This window comes from Oppia nitens, unplaced genomic scaffold, assembly GCF_028296485.1.
Source record: "Oppia nitens isolate AA-2021 unplaced genomic scaffold, nextdenovo-longstitch-racon4-pilon3 scaffold2_pilon_pilon_pilon, whole genome shotgun sequence".
NCBI lineage: Eukaryota > Metazoa > Arthropoda > Arachnida > Sarcoptiformes > Oppiidae > Oppia > Oppia nitens.
In genome coordinates, this window is record NW_026533210.1 from 8,266,813 (window position 1) to 8,280,919 (window position 14,107).

At 33.9% G+C, this 14,107-nt stretch overlaps 5 protein-coding genes across 5 annotated transcripts; 2 read left to right on the forward strand and 3 right to left on the reverse strand.

Moving 5' to 3' along the window:
* Nucleotides 1-214: 214 nt before the first annotated feature.
* On the reverse strand, nt 215-1,683 carry LOC128956307 (methylosome protein 50-like). The gene has a single exon (XM_054302008.1). It carries the CDS (start codon nt 1,501-1,503, stop codon nt 280-282), a length of 1,224 nt encoding a protein of 407 aa, XP_054157983.1. The 5' UTR covers nt 1,504-1,683; the 3' UTR covers nt 215-279.
* Nucleotides 1,684-1,803: 120 nt separating this feature from the next.
* LOC128956308 (beta-1,3-galactosyltransferase brn-like) lies at nt 1,804-3,075 on the forward strand. Its single transcript, XM_054302009.1, has one exon. It carries the CDS (start codon nt 1,814-1,816, stop codon nt 3,029-3,031), a length of 1,218 nt encoding a protein of 405 aa, XP_054157984.1. The 5' UTR covers nt 1,804-1,813; the 3' UTR covers nt 3,032-3,075.
* Nucleotides 3,076-4,684: 1,609 nt separating this feature from the next.
* LOC128956305 (ATP-dependent RNA helicase A protein-like) lies at nt 4,685-9,176 on the forward strand. The gene is made up of 5 exons (XM_054302006.1): nt 4,685-4,898; nt 5,007-5,518; nt 6,016-6,062; nt 6,127-6,266; nt 6,348-9,176. Exons 1-5 carry the CDS (start codon nt 4,785-4,787, stop codon nt 9,141-9,143), a joined length of 3,609 nt encoding a protein of 1,202 aa, XP_054157981.1. The 5' UTR covers nt 4,685-4,784; the 3' UTR covers nt 9,144-9,176.
* Nucleotides 9,177-10,467: 1,291 nt separating this feature from the next.
* Nucleotides 10,468-12,323, reverse strand: LOC128956306 (U4/U6 small nuclear ribonucleoprotein Prp4-like). The gene is made up of 3 exons (XM_054302007.1): nt 11,867-12,323; nt 11,665-11,780; nt 10,468-11,587 (listed from the first exon to the last, which is right to left on the reverse strand). Exons 1-3 carry the CDS (start codon nt 12,180-12,182, stop codon nt 10,499-10,501), a joined length of 1,521 nt encoding a protein of 506 aa, XP_054157982.1. The 5' UTR covers nt 12,183-12,323; the 3' UTR covers nt 10,468-10,498.
* A 389-nt stretch (nt 12,324-12,712) lies between these two features.
* Nucleotides 12,713-14,025, reverse strand: LOC128955339 (testis-specific serine/threonine-protein kinase 4-like). The gene has a single exon (XM_054301004.1). It carries the CDS (start codon nt 13,937-13,939, stop codon nt 12,716-12,718), a length of 1,224 nt encoding a protein of 407 aa, XP_054156979.1. The 5' UTR covers nt 13,940-14,025; the 3' UTR covers nt 12,713-12,715.
* Nucleotides 14,026-14,107: the final 82 nt, after the last annotated feature.

A 14,107-nucleotide genomic window follows, 5' to 3' on the forward strand; every position in this document is an offset into this window, starting at 1 on the left:
GTAATAATTATTATTATTATAAGACAAAAATTTTCTTTAATGAATTTGTGATAATAAAAAAAATAAATGAATAAATTTATATATAAAAACAGTTTTCAATTATTATAATTTCTAATTCTTTATAATTTATTTTTAAAAAACAGTTTAATTCATGTAAATAATTATTTACAGATACATTATATTTTAAATACAGTATAATTTTATAAATGTTAACCAAAATAAATAAGAAAAAAAACCTAATAATCTGTATATCAAATGACAACAATAATTATCACAATCTTAGGTATGGGTTGTTGATGTGGTTGTAATGGAAATGCCATCAAAAGAGCAATCAATATGAGCGTCAAGTCTCGAGTCGCGACCAACAGAATAGAGTTGTTTATTATAATGACTGACATCTCGGACCCAATCGGTGTGACCACTGTTCTCGTAGACACTAATCAGTGAATCGGATTTCAATACTCTCAACACATTATCATTGCAACAGACGGCCAGTCCGTTGCCATTGAAAACACGTTTAATTCGGTAAACTCTATTCTGGCCGACCGTACAGTCGGCTACTTCTTTGCCGGGCATTCGTACATCAAATTGTTTTATGTGTCCATTTTCTGTACCAATAAATACCATCGATATGTCTTTGCTGGACCAACAAAGAGCTGTCGGATCCGATGTCAAAGTGGCAATTCTTGACGATGGTTTGGCTTTATTCAAGTCCCACAACAGGACATTCTTGTCGCGACTGCACGACAGTACAAGATTGTCGTCACAAGGACTGAAGTCGATGTCCCAAACGGTAGCCGAATGGCCAAAATTATAGCACTTGGTTAAGACAAACGTCTCAATGTCTAATATGATAATTGTCATGTCGTGACCGCTGCTGACAATCTTCGACTCCAAACGATTGACATTCAGTCGCGTAATTGGATTGTCGTGGTGTACAACAGATAATTCTTCTTCGAGTTCTTGGCCGAGCAATGATATGTGTCCGGAATCAAAGCCGGCCACCAAACGTCTGTCTCGCAAAGCAATCAGATTACAGATACCGCCAAAATCGGGATTCAACGACAACACTGGCATCTTTGGTACGTCACTGATCTTATCGTATTTTGTGACGTAACCGGTTTGATGAAAACCCGACAAATTATCCGATGCTATTACCACTGAATTGTCGTTAAATATGTGAAACGCTTCAAAGTATTTGCCATAAGCTTTGCCATTAATATCGGTATCGTTTTCATCGACAACGGGAACAGCGTTTTGGTTGCTGTTGTTCACAGCAGTGTCGCCGCCGATGGGAATCTTTGACGAGACCTCATCTCTTGGCAAATGATGTAATGAAGACATGTTTAAAACAATTGTATGCCGACGGGTGTAAAGAAAACTCTGGCCAAACAATAAACACCGATAACAACACAAACACGTGCCGACTATTATTAATGACCGCAAAACACAGTACAATACACACTCACTATAATATGCGTAACGTTTGTTGTGAACACACATAGAGTACAGTAGGAAAAAACAGCTGTTATTGTAATCACATTTTTTTGTGTGTTTTTGTTGTCAATCAATGCATTAGTAAATCAATGACTAATCAATTCAATGGATTTTTGTTGTTATTGTTGACAATTAGTTTGTGATTATTATTATTGCAATCAAATCAATGCATGGCTTACACGTGACACAAAACGGCCACACGTGTCACACGCACACCACTCGTGTGCAAATAAAACGTGTCGGCAATTATTTTTGGTGTCTTCGGTTAAGTCATTTTAAATTGATTTAATTAATTGTCCAAATAATTGCCGACACAATGAGATCGCCGGTTACCAAACGATTTTACCGAAGACACCGATTGATTGTCTTTCTGATGGCTTCGCTGTGTCTGGTATTGGTCAACATATCCGGCGTTTATATTCATCCGTTTGAATTGGACTTCGGCACCAATTTTAGCTATCCGTTAGATTTGGAAAATTTCAGAGATATTATCGAAGGTTTAAAAGAAATGAATTTCAATACTGATTCCGATGTCAAAGATAGACAAACATTGCAACAAACACTTCCACTTCCCCAACATATTAATGATTATAATTACCGTTTTATTATCCGCAATGAAAATAAGTGTTCCAAGAGATGGTCGTCGTCTACTTCTTCTAAATCAGTTATAATAACCAGTTTTAGTAATACCGACGATGAGATTATTACCAGAAATTTAGATGATATAACTTTGCTAATTGTGGTCAAGAGTTCGCTAACACATTTCAAGGCCAGAGATGTCATTCGCAAGAGCTGGGGATTTGAGAAACGCTTTTCGGACGTTACCATCAAAACTGTCTTTATTTTAGGCAATTGTGTTGACAGACGTGATGTCTACAACTGTCAGGACAGTATTGATGAAGAAATGGATGCCAACAAAGACATAGTTCAGGCAGACTTTGTTGACTCTTATTATAATAATACCATTAAGACAATGATGGCTTTCAAATGGTCGGTTCACTACTGTTCCAGTGCTCAGTTCATACTGTTTGTTGACGACGACTATTATGTTTCGGTTAAGAATCTCTTAAAATATATTAGAAATCCATTGAATACTTGGCCAACAATTGATACCAATTCTATAAATATTGTACCAAATACTCCATTTGATGGCCGATTATACACCGGCTATGTTTTTACCACTTCTTCCCCAATGAGACATAAAACAAGCAAATGGTTTGTCTCTCTCGAAGATTATCCATATTCTCGATATCCTCCATATGTGACAGCAGGAGCTTATGTTTTATCCAATGCATCACTCATTGAGATGTATTACGCCTCCCTTTACACAAAACACTTTCCGTTTGATGACATTTATGTGGGAATCTTAGCGAAAAAGTTGTCGATCACTGCCATACATAACGAAAACTTTCATTTCTGGCCATTTGGCTACAGTGTCGACACTTATAACGATGTGATAGCAGCTCACGGCTTCAGTGACCCCAACCAACTGATCCGAGTCTGGAATCAACAAAAAAGTTTGGGTTTTGCTTAACAAATACTATTGTCTCTCTCTTTCATAACTATATTATATAATAATAAGAGTTTATCTCATTTACAGTGCTTTATATATATATTATATATCAATATGTCATAATATATTCATGAATTCATTGCAAATTCATAATGTAATATATCAGTGAAATGCAGAAAAAATCAATTTATTTATTGCAACGAAACTTTATTTAGTATATTATTTGAATCGATATAATGATCTAAATTAAAATTTTGTTGTCATGTTATACAACAAATTGTTTTTGATTTATAATGTATTTTTTGTTTGTCAATTTTTTTCTAATATTTAGATACTAATATCAAAATCGATAAAAATGTTAATTTTTGTGTTTTCAATTGTTTTATTAAATATATATGACAGTTATTGACAAACATTATTATATTTACTATTATAAATCAATTTTTATGTAATTATGTAATCTTTAAAAAGTTATTAACAGCACTACTATGTTTTTTTAGTTTATACAAATTATAAATATATGTAATACACTATTGTGTAAATTTTAGTTAATTAAAAAAAAATTATTGATATATAGATATTTATTATACTATATTTTTAATTTGTAAAAGAATTATGATAAAAAAATATGCTTGTTATAATTACAATATAATTAGCATGGTAAAATTAAATTATCCAAGCTTATTTATATTTAGTTTCTATAGCCTATATTGTATAGGACTACGACCTTATATAACTGTATAAGTTATCTAATTATATATAAATTATATATATATATATATATTGAGATTATTGATTCAGTTTGAAATATATTGAATTTAAATGATGAAATAGTGTATTAAATAATTGTAATAAAAATATATACAATTAATAGATATTTATTCATAAATTTAAGTTTTAAGTTATGATAAAACTATGTTTTAAATTTAATTAATGTGAATTGATATAAATAATAGTACAAATTAGCAACATTACCAAATTAACAAATATTGAAAATTTTAATAATTAGTATATTTTGTAGTTTTTTAATATGATAAATAAAATATATTAAATTCATAATTTTTCTTAAATTAAAGATTAAACTTTTAATTAAGTAATTATAATTTATTAACTTATGAATAAAATTATATATAATATAGATTTTAACTTTATGCCTATTATAAAACTATTATAAAAATTCTATAATTCTAAATATTTAATTTGTGTAAATAATTATAAATATTAAATATATTTTTAATTAAATGTTTATTAAATTTAAGAATGTATTTAAAAAAAATATTATTCATTAAAATTAAATGTAAAATAAAACTTAATAACAAATGTTTTTCAAATATATAAATTAAAAAAAACATCTATTTATTAGTTAAGAAATGATTTACTTTTTTTTTAAAAAATTAGTTTAGTTGTAGTCCAATGATTGGATACACCATTGAAATCATCAATTGATATGTCAATTGGTGATCAACTTTTTTTTTAAAGGATCAGATGAGAGATGAAATCATCACTTCATATAAAAAACATCTCAAAACTTATCGAAACTTTATTGTAATCATCCGTTTCATCCAAAAGATGTCTCTCTCTCTCTCTCTCTCTCTAAGTCTGTCTTAACAACAAAAGCTCTTTTTTAAAGAAAATCAATAATAAAATACATAATAATTATTATTATTTAGAGAAACGAAAAAAATCTGTATTTTTCTTAAACATAATTAAAAAGTCTTTGTCGTAAACAAAATCCATTTGTGGCTAAAAAAAGTGATTTTTTTTAAAGACACAAATGGGTGACCAGACAAAGACATTTTTGTACGCCTGGTTGGGAAAGAAGAAGGTGACACCTAATTATCATTTTAATCAGTCGGGTGCCGGCAATCGGTCGCGATTTAAGTGCGAAGTATGATGTCTTGTCTATCTCTACCATCCGATGACAATGTGTGACCAAATTGGTTGCACCAATGACTTTCATTTTGGTATTTCATTTATTATTATTTACCCGTAAAAGGTTCGGGTCCCGGGATACAATTATGTGGCAATGGGAAACTCGACCAACAAAAAGGATGCCGGCGTCAATGCGGCCCGAGATTTCATAATGTATTTGGTCCGCGACGGACATATGCATGAAAATGAACTGCCATTTACTACGGCTATGTCCAACAGTTTAGAGGCCACTGTGTCGGCTGCATCGACGCCGCCGCCAGCGATCGATGCTCTGATAACTCATTGCCGATCTACTGGTCCACCCGCAGCAGCAGCTGCAGCACCGATACGCCAGCAGACGCAACAGCCACTGGTTAACAAAGGATTCATGCAATACAGTGAGGGACCCAAACAAGACTATGTCGACCGGATTGCACAGAAACGTAAGTTTGAAGAAGCGGAAGAATTGGACACCAATTCAAGTATTCACGGAAACTGGACGTTGGATAACGCGAAACAACGATTGCACGAGTATTTGGTACAAAACAAGATTAAAGCTGATTATGTTTATACAGCCATTGGACCCGACCATAGCAAGTATGAACACCAACCGTGGCCTATAATTTCACGGCTATCTCTCTCTCTTTCTTTCTTTTAATATTTAATTTTTTTTATGTCAAACCAATTATTCTCTAATAATCAGTAAATTTTTTTGTTGTAATGATTTTTAGAGAGTATTTTGTTTGACATTTTTTTGATGAATTGGTTGACAATATTTTTGTCGGCTCTGAATATATGATTTGAAATATTTTGAATTGAATTAATAAACGGCAAACTAATTGACGAAACAAAACATTTACTGTATGTTTAAATTGTAAGTAATAAATCTTATTTATTATATATAGGTTTTTTAATGTCAATTGTTTATCGTTTATTAATTTTCTTTGAAAAACTAATGGCCACAAAAATAGTGTTAATTTACAATTCATCTTAAGTCTCAAATAAATCGGTAATTTGTTTTTATTTTTTGTTGTTAAGATAATATAAATATTTATCTGTAATTTAAAATACAAATATATATATAATTATTTTAGGAGTTTTGTATGTGAACTGACACTTCATTTGCGACAATTGGATAGACGTAAGTATCATATATGATGTCCCTATTGTTAATGTGATTGTAATAATCGGGGTCTATTTTATAGCTGTAACGGCCCGCGACACCGGGTCCAACAAACAATTGGCTTCCCGAGCCTGTGCGCTGTCCATTATGAGACAACTGTTTCATTATGGAATTATCGGCGAGTTTAAGATCACACAATCAAAACGTAACAAACAATCGATGGTATTATAAAAAAAACTACATTAAATTATAATATAATATTTTTTTAAATCATAATTATTATCTATTTTTATGGATAAATAGGTTGATTCATACAGTATTGATATACCAATCGAGTTGTTAGAGAAGCTCAGGAAAACCCTAAAAGATTTGAATGTAATACCGGTTGGCATTTGCGATCACCGAACTACTAATGGCACACCGGAAACGTATTCAATTCTGATTGAAGAACCAAAAGACAATCGAAATATTGATACAATAGTTGTACCGCAAGACTGTGTTAGTTGGTGTCCACCAATTGAAAACTGGAACGCCTGGAGAGGCTGTAACATAGATGAGGGACACTTAGCTGTCAATAATTTGGGACAAATTAGCGAAATGTTACAACAGATGAGTGAAAGCGCACAGAAAACATCGCTTTTCAAAGAAATGACAAACAGACGCAAAGCGCTGCCAATTTGGTCGGTTAGAGAATTGATTGTCAGAAAAATTACCGAAAATCCGGTTGTCATTATCAGAGGCAGTACCGGTTGCGGTAAAACAACTCAAGTACCGCAATATATTTTGGATAAATTTATTGTCAACCGAAGAGGCGCCGAATGTAATATTATTGTAACACAACCGCGAAGAATTAGTGCCGTATCTATTGCCGAACGAGTGGCACAGGAAAGGGCTGAAATACTGAGTTTGAATGCAAGCGTCGGCTATAGTGTCCGGTTTGAGAATTCACTTCCCCGACCGTACGGATCGATACTATTTTGTACAATCGGTACACTTCTGCGTAAACTTGAAAGTGGTTTGCGTGGTATATCTCATGTAATCATCGATGAAGTACACGAACGCGATGTCAACACAGATTTCCTTTTGGTTGTCATCCGAGATATGGTCAACGCGTTTCCCACTTTACGAGTTATATTGATGTCGGCCACCATCGATACGACTATATTTCAAAAATATTTCGGCAATTGTCCGGTACTGGAAATACCGGGTCAATCACATCCAGTTCAAGAATTTTTCCTTGAAGATTGTGTTGAAATGTTAGAATTTATTCCGCCACCACCGCAACGAAAGAATAAAAATTTTCAAGACGAAGACAAAGAGGGCGGCGCTGACGATGGCGGAGAAAATCTTAACAAAGTATTGGCGCCGAAGTACTCGGACTTTACACGACATACAATGTCTAAGTTAAGTGAACGAGAGATCAGTTTCGAAATGATTGAGGCACTGCTGAATCACATTAATGGTTTGATTGTCAAAGGATCTGTTCTGGTATTTCTTCCCGGTTGGAACTATATCTTTGCACTTATGCGTCATCTTCAATCACATCCGACATTTGGTTCCAAGAGATTTTGTGTTCTACCGCTTCATTCGCAAATTCCACGCGACGACCAGCGAAAAGTTTTCGAACCGGTTCCATCGGGAGTGACCAAAATTATTTTGGCCACAAATATTGCCGAAACCAGTATCACTATCGACGATGTTGTTTTTGTCATCGATTCGTGCAAAGTTAAGATCAAATTATTTACATCTCACAACAATATGACTCATTACGCCACTGATTGGGCGTCGAAGACAAATCTTCAGCAACGACGAGGAAGAGCTGGTCGAGTTAGACCCGGATTTTGTTATTATCTGTGCAGTAGAGCCCGGTATGATGCGATGGACGACTATCTGAAACCAGAAATATTTAGGACACCATTACATGAAATTGCTTTAACAATTAAATTATTAAGACTCGGATCGATTACCGGATTTCTATCGAAAGCTATCGAACCGCCGCCTATTCATACGGTTATTGAATCAGAAGTATTGTTACGAGAGTTGCGCGCACTGGACGACCAAAGCGAGTTGACACCATTGGGCAGAATACTGGCCCGTCTGCCAATCGAACCGCGAATCGGAAAATGTATGATTGCGTCGATTATATTCGGTTGCGCCGAATCCATGTGCACCATAACGGCCAATGCCAGCACATGTCCCGATCCGTTTGATTCATTCAATTTGAATCGGTTGCGTTACGCGCATAAGAAGTTCAGTAACGGATATTTCAGCGATCATCTGATGCTACTGAAGGCGTTCAGACTTTGGGAAAGAGCCGAACGTAAAGGTGAAGGTAATGCTATTCAATATTGCGAACAAAATTCACTTTTGCCGACTTCGATGCGAATCACATCCGAAGCTAAACGACAATTGATTGAATTGCTGAAGAGTTCAATGTTTCCGGATCAAAGTCTTTGCGATCGTTTTAATAATAATGATTTTGGTGGTTATAATGAATCACATCACGGAAACAATCATCAAATTGATGGCAATAATAACAATAATAATACCAATACTTGTCTGGATTTGGTGACTGCATTGTTAACGATGGGCTTCTATCCCAATGTTTGCGTTCACAAAGAAAAACGAAAAGTATTGACCACCGAAGCAAAGATTGCATTAATCCATAAGTCGTCGATCGGCTACACAAACATACCGTTTCCTCAACAGACGTTTCCGATGCCGTTCTTTGTGTTCGGTGAAAAGCTGCGGACAAGTATTGTTTGCGCCAAACAGTTAACAATGGTTTCGCCAATACATCTGCTTCTGTTTGGCGCCAAACGTGTGGACGTAACGCCCGACCATTACGTCCAACTGGACAAATGGATTGACTTTAAAATGGATCTCCGATTTGCCACCACTATTGTTGCTCTTCGGCAGCCCATCGAAGAGCTGATTATGAAGGTATCAGCTGATCCCGAGGCTGTCAGTTCATTCTCGCCGGCAGAACAACAACTGGTCGACACAGTGACCACTTTGTGTAGTTTCGGTATTACAAAAATAACTAAATTAGAGCCCAGGGATGTATCCAATCCTCCTGTTGTTGTTCATCAAAATTGATTGATTGTTTTTTACAGTAATTATTTATTATAAAATATTTTGGATTTTTTTTTTGATAAATATAATTTATAATTTCAATTATCGTAAAATTTTTAAACAGTAATATTATGACAAACTTAATATACATGTATATTGTATTGTACTGTACTGTATATACCTGTACTGGTGCACTAACTAAGCTGTTATTTTAAAAACTTTTAGCAATTGTTAGACCGAAAATTAAAAACTATAATTTAAATAGAATTTTATTTATAAAATGTAAAACAATTAATTAATTTTATGATTATTTTGTAATCATATTATAATGATAATTATTATTATGTTAATAATGACAAATTATAAAAGTTATTTATTTTCAAATACTTTATCAATGTATTTAATTTGATATTATAATTTATCGTAATTTTATTTATAATTAGTTTAATATTAAGAAAAAAATCTCAATAAAAATTGATGAATTGATTTGTAATTTTCAATGTTATAGATTTTTGATTTGTTTCAAATGGATAATAAAATTATTATTAATAATATTACTAAAAAAACATTAATTTTTTAAAGATTGTTAGAATTATTCCGATAGATAAACAAAAAACTAATGTAAATAATACAACTAATAATTTCAACGGTAATTTCAATATTATTTTTTTAAAATTAATTTTAAAAACTGTAACTAATTAATTGACAAATAATTGATACAATTATATAATTTTTTATAATTTTAAGAATTATTATGATTACAAAAACTAATGAAAATATATGGCTTCTCTCTCTCTCTCTCTCTCTGAGAGAGAGAGAGAGAGAGAGAGTAGTACAGAGCTACACAGTGTATTTAAATACAGATTTTTTAGTACAGTATTTAATAGCAAATAAAATACACATTTTTTGTCTATTAATATCATAATTAATTTTTTATTAAATTGAAATTTGTTTATTTATACAATTGTTTGTCTTTGTGTATATAAAATATCACTTATAATTAAATTTTTATGATATAAAAACAAATACAATACACAGTATACTTACAGTATATATTAGTTATTCAAATATAAATAAATCATATAAATTAAAACAAGAAAACAAATAAGTTTTGATGGATATTCATGAGTGAGTGTGTATGTATGTGTGTGTGTGTGAGAGAGAGAGAGAGATTTAGTGGTTTTTTATTAACTATCATAATATAATTCAAATTATTGATAAATTTCTTTTTTTAATATACACAATTTATCAACAAAAAAAACAGTTTTAATTTAGTTATCGTAATAATTCAATTACGATATACATGTATAATAATGAAATGATTACAAAAATGAAATAATTTATGAAAACAATGGTTTATATAATATTTTTTAAAAACTTCACTCTTTTTGCCACAATTTAAATGTCCGATCAAACGATGAACTAATAATATTTTCATTATCTGGCGACACATCCACTGCCGTTACTTTGCCGTCGTGTCCGCTAAGCGTTTTGATTGGTGTCCATCCGGGATGTGCCCACAGTTTGACAGTATTGTCATACGATGCGGTCATTATATAGTTACCGATTGTCTTCTCGAACATTACTTTCGATATGATGTTCGTGTGGGCGGCTATTGTGTACTCGAGTTTTCTTTCGCGAAGATTCCATACTTTTACGCTATTATCTTCACTTCCGGTAACAATTTGATAGCCATTTGGCGAGAAATCAATGGCCAGAACTCCTTTAAGATGTCCGTCCATAAACATTATACAACGGCCTGTCCTGAGATCCCAAACCCGACCAAACGAATCGAGTCCGGCAGTAGCTATCAATGAGCCGTCGCATTGAAACGATAAATCGTGAACAGGTTTACTATGGCCTTCTTGATGGAGTACTTCCTCTTCGGCCTCCAGATCCCACAAACGCCACGAATGATCGTAACAACACGTGGCCAAAAAGCGACCGCTCGGATGGAATTCCATGTGACTGACACGATTCGGTTCGTGTCCCGGAAGGTTACCCATTGGTTCTTCACTTTTAAGATTCCACAGAAGCACAGAACCATCGACACCACATGAGGCCAGGTTTAGGCTCTCTTCTGACTGGCTTTTGGTTGACTTTGGATGAAATACTATGTGTCCGGCATTACAATTATGCCCTCTTAATGTTGATCTCAGTTTGAGGTCAGGCATTGTCCATAGTTTACATAAACCACTCCATGAAGAAGTGGCAATTAGTGAACAATCGGGACTAAACTGACAACTTGACAGCGGTCTGGTGTCACCCAATTGACTGCAACTGATCTCAATTCCGCCCAAATGTTTGTACAACTCCTGGGAAGCGGCGGCTCGGGCTTCTTCGGGAGTCTGTCTAAAAACTCGTGTCTTTTGGAGTCTTTCATTGGCTTTTCGTATGGAATATTCTGCAATCCATAGTCGAGCCGAATGTAGCGATTCGGGTCCTTCGTGGTACCAGGTCTGGGATGTCTTCATATATATAATAATTAATAGTCATTATTGATCTCTTAAATAATCACAAAAAAATCTTCAAATTAATTCTTTACCTCTTTCTGATCTCCTCTTTCATCCTCTTTCTTCTTTCTGATGGCGTCTTCACCCAATCGGGCCAATAACTGTCTCAACCGTTCCCGTCTATCGGCTGGTCCCTCACCGAACAGACCTATAAAAAAACAAAACCAAATAATTCATTGTTAAGATATCTATGTCTTCATTATAAAAAAATAATCGGTAAAAATCAATTCTTACAAATCGGTTCATTGATTTGTCTTAAGTGAGCCCTGACTTCGATATCATCGGTGGACACATGTATCTGTCGGGCCTTCTTTCTGCGTTCAAAGTCTTCCAAAACCAATTGTTTATCTTTACTTAAGACCTCTTTCTCTAAATCATAATAATCGTCATTTTTGTTGCCAACAGCGGCGGCGGCGCTGACGACGACGGATGCGGAGGCAGTGGTCTGTCGGTCTTTGATTGTCGCTATTCGTTCCCTTTCTTTGTCTTCAATACTGCCATAATGTATGACTTTTTGTCGCTTAACATAACTAAGTTCATCGTCGGACATGTCTTCGTCGTCGTCGGTCTTCTTCAGTGGTGATGATTATTGATTAAATCAATTGAAGTGATGTTTGAATTAAATTATATAAAAAACAAATGCTTTTTGCGTTTATATATTGAATACAAAAAACATAGACAACACATGTGAGGGACTGTTTAGTAATTACAAACATTGATAGTCTCTTTAACATTTCATTACATGTTATTTCAGTGAAACTAAAACTTTAATTTATAAGTAAAATAAATTATTTTTAATTTAATTTATTTATAATTTATAGTTTCAGAGAAATTTTTATAGTAAAATAATAATTTTTTAAAAATGTTTTTTGTTTGCTATTTATAAATCATTGGTAATTTATATTTATATTACGGTAATAGTCCCAGTAAATTATTTTGTAGCTATAAAATAAATTACCGGTAATGTACCGGTAAATCTTTTAAATTAATTTTTTTAAGTGATATTAATATTACACAAAACAATACAATCAATCATTTAATAACACATAAAATATATTTATAAAAACTTTTCTGTCTATATATTCATATATTTTTCGATAACTTTTTACTCTTAAACCAATCGATAACTTTATTGTTGGTTTCTTCATATTTCTTAACAATCCACGGATGTCGGGTCAGTAATAACATTGTCGATCGTCGAGTTGGGTCGGGTTCAAACATTTGGTCCATAATATTAACCAAATCTGTCGACGGCTGAAGATGACGCTCAAAGTGATACTTTTTGTGCTGCATATCTGTTACTAACATTTGCGACCAACGATTCAGATCAGATGAATCGTACGGAAACTTTTGGGTAAACAGTGTGAACAATACGACTCCAAGTGCCCAGACGTCGACCGGCGGCGCCATATAACCCAACTTTGGCTGACCATCTTTGCTGTCTTTTTTCAGTGTCTGTCGGCGGCGGCGCTCTTGTTTTGTCAGTTTCATATTCACCAATTCGGGTGCCATATATGAAGGCGTACCGCAAAACGTATTCGACTCCAATTGGACGCCCTCTCTGTAGACAACACGACTCAGTCCAAAATCGCTGATCAGTATGTCGTCAGTTATATCTAAAAGTATGTTTTGTGTTTTCAGATCCCGATGGACAATACCACTTGCGTGCATATAGACCAATGCCGACAACATCTGCGAGAACCAGATCCGGCACACGTCCTCATTGAACGGTCCCGACTGTTTGTTACGTTCGGCAAGTGTGCCACCCACTCCCCGTTGCATCACAATATAGACCGTAGACTTAGGGGCCGTATGGTTTTCAACAACAAAATGTGTGCCCAATCGGACGACATACAGGTGCCGAATCCGTTCCAACATAAACAGTTCGTGCGTAATGTCCTTAACCAGTGCATTGCGTTCAGCTTTCCTATATTTTTTGTCACTCAATACCATCACTTTGACGGCCAATTCTGTCCCGAACTTTATGTCTGTCGCTTCATAAACCGTAGCAAACTTTCCTTCGCCTAACTTCTGGCCCAATAGATAGCCCCGACCGGCGATCACATCGTCTTCTGTATTGTACTTCGCGTTCGGTATTTCAACAATATTACTGATCTCTTCGATGGTCAGGTTTGTCGGATAGGATCCGACTTCGACTCGCGTTTTATGACTTTTCGATAGTTTACTAAACTGTCTCATTGTTCGCTTCTTTTCTTTATGTCTCTCTTTTTTCAGATAATCTTCACGACGATTATAACGACTACAACAACAACTACAGCAAATGTAGTAACAGATTGTATTACCCATTGGTTTAGTAGTAAAGTAGATATACTGTGTGTCACAAAACAGATAATAAATGTTAAGTTAACTGTCAGTCAGTTGTGATTATAAATGTCATTAAAAACTAACGGTTTTTAAATTAAAAATTATCGTAAATTTGAATTGTTGTCAACAATTACTTTATTGTTATTATCA

Excerpts from the sequence above, each read along its gene's own strand:
- LOC128956305 (XM_054302006.1), top strand. The coding sequence starts at position 4,785 with ATGGGTGACCAGACAAAGACATTTTTGTACGCCTGGTTGGGAAAGAAG. Across the intron at positions 4,899-5,006 it reads GGTCGCGATTTAAGTGCGAA|GTTCGGGTCCCGGGATACAA; the intron begins GTATGATGTCTT and ends TACCCGTAAAAG. Across the intron at positions 6,063-6,126 it reads TTTGCGACAATTGGATAGAC|CTGTAACGGCCCGCGACACC; the intron begins GTAAGTATCATA and ends TCTATTTTATAG.
- LOC128956308 (XM_054302009.1), top strand. The coding sequence starts at position 1,814 with ATGAGATCGCCGGTTACCAAACGATTTTACCGAAGACACCGATTGATT.
- LOC128956307 (XM_054302008.1), bottom strand. The coding sequence starts at position 1,503 with ATGTGTGTTCACAACAAACGTTACGCATATTATAGTGAGTGTGTATTG.
- LOC128955339 (XM_054301004.1), bottom strand. The coding sequence starts at position 13,939 with ATGGGTAATACAATCTGTTACTACATTTGCTGTAGTTGTTGTTGTAGT.
- LOC128956306 (XM_054302007.1), bottom strand. The coding sequence starts at position 12,182 with ATGTCCGACGATGAACTTAGTTATGTTAAGCGACAAAAAGTCATACAT. Across the intron at positions 11,781-11,866 it reads ACAAATCAATGAACCGATTT|GTCTGTTCGGTGAGGGACCA; the intron begins GTAAGAATTGAT and ends GTTTTTTTATAG. Across the intron at positions 11,588-11,664 it reads AAAGAGGAGATCAGAAAGAG|ACATCCCAGACCTGGTACCA; the intron begins GTAAAGAATTAA and ends ATATATATGAAG.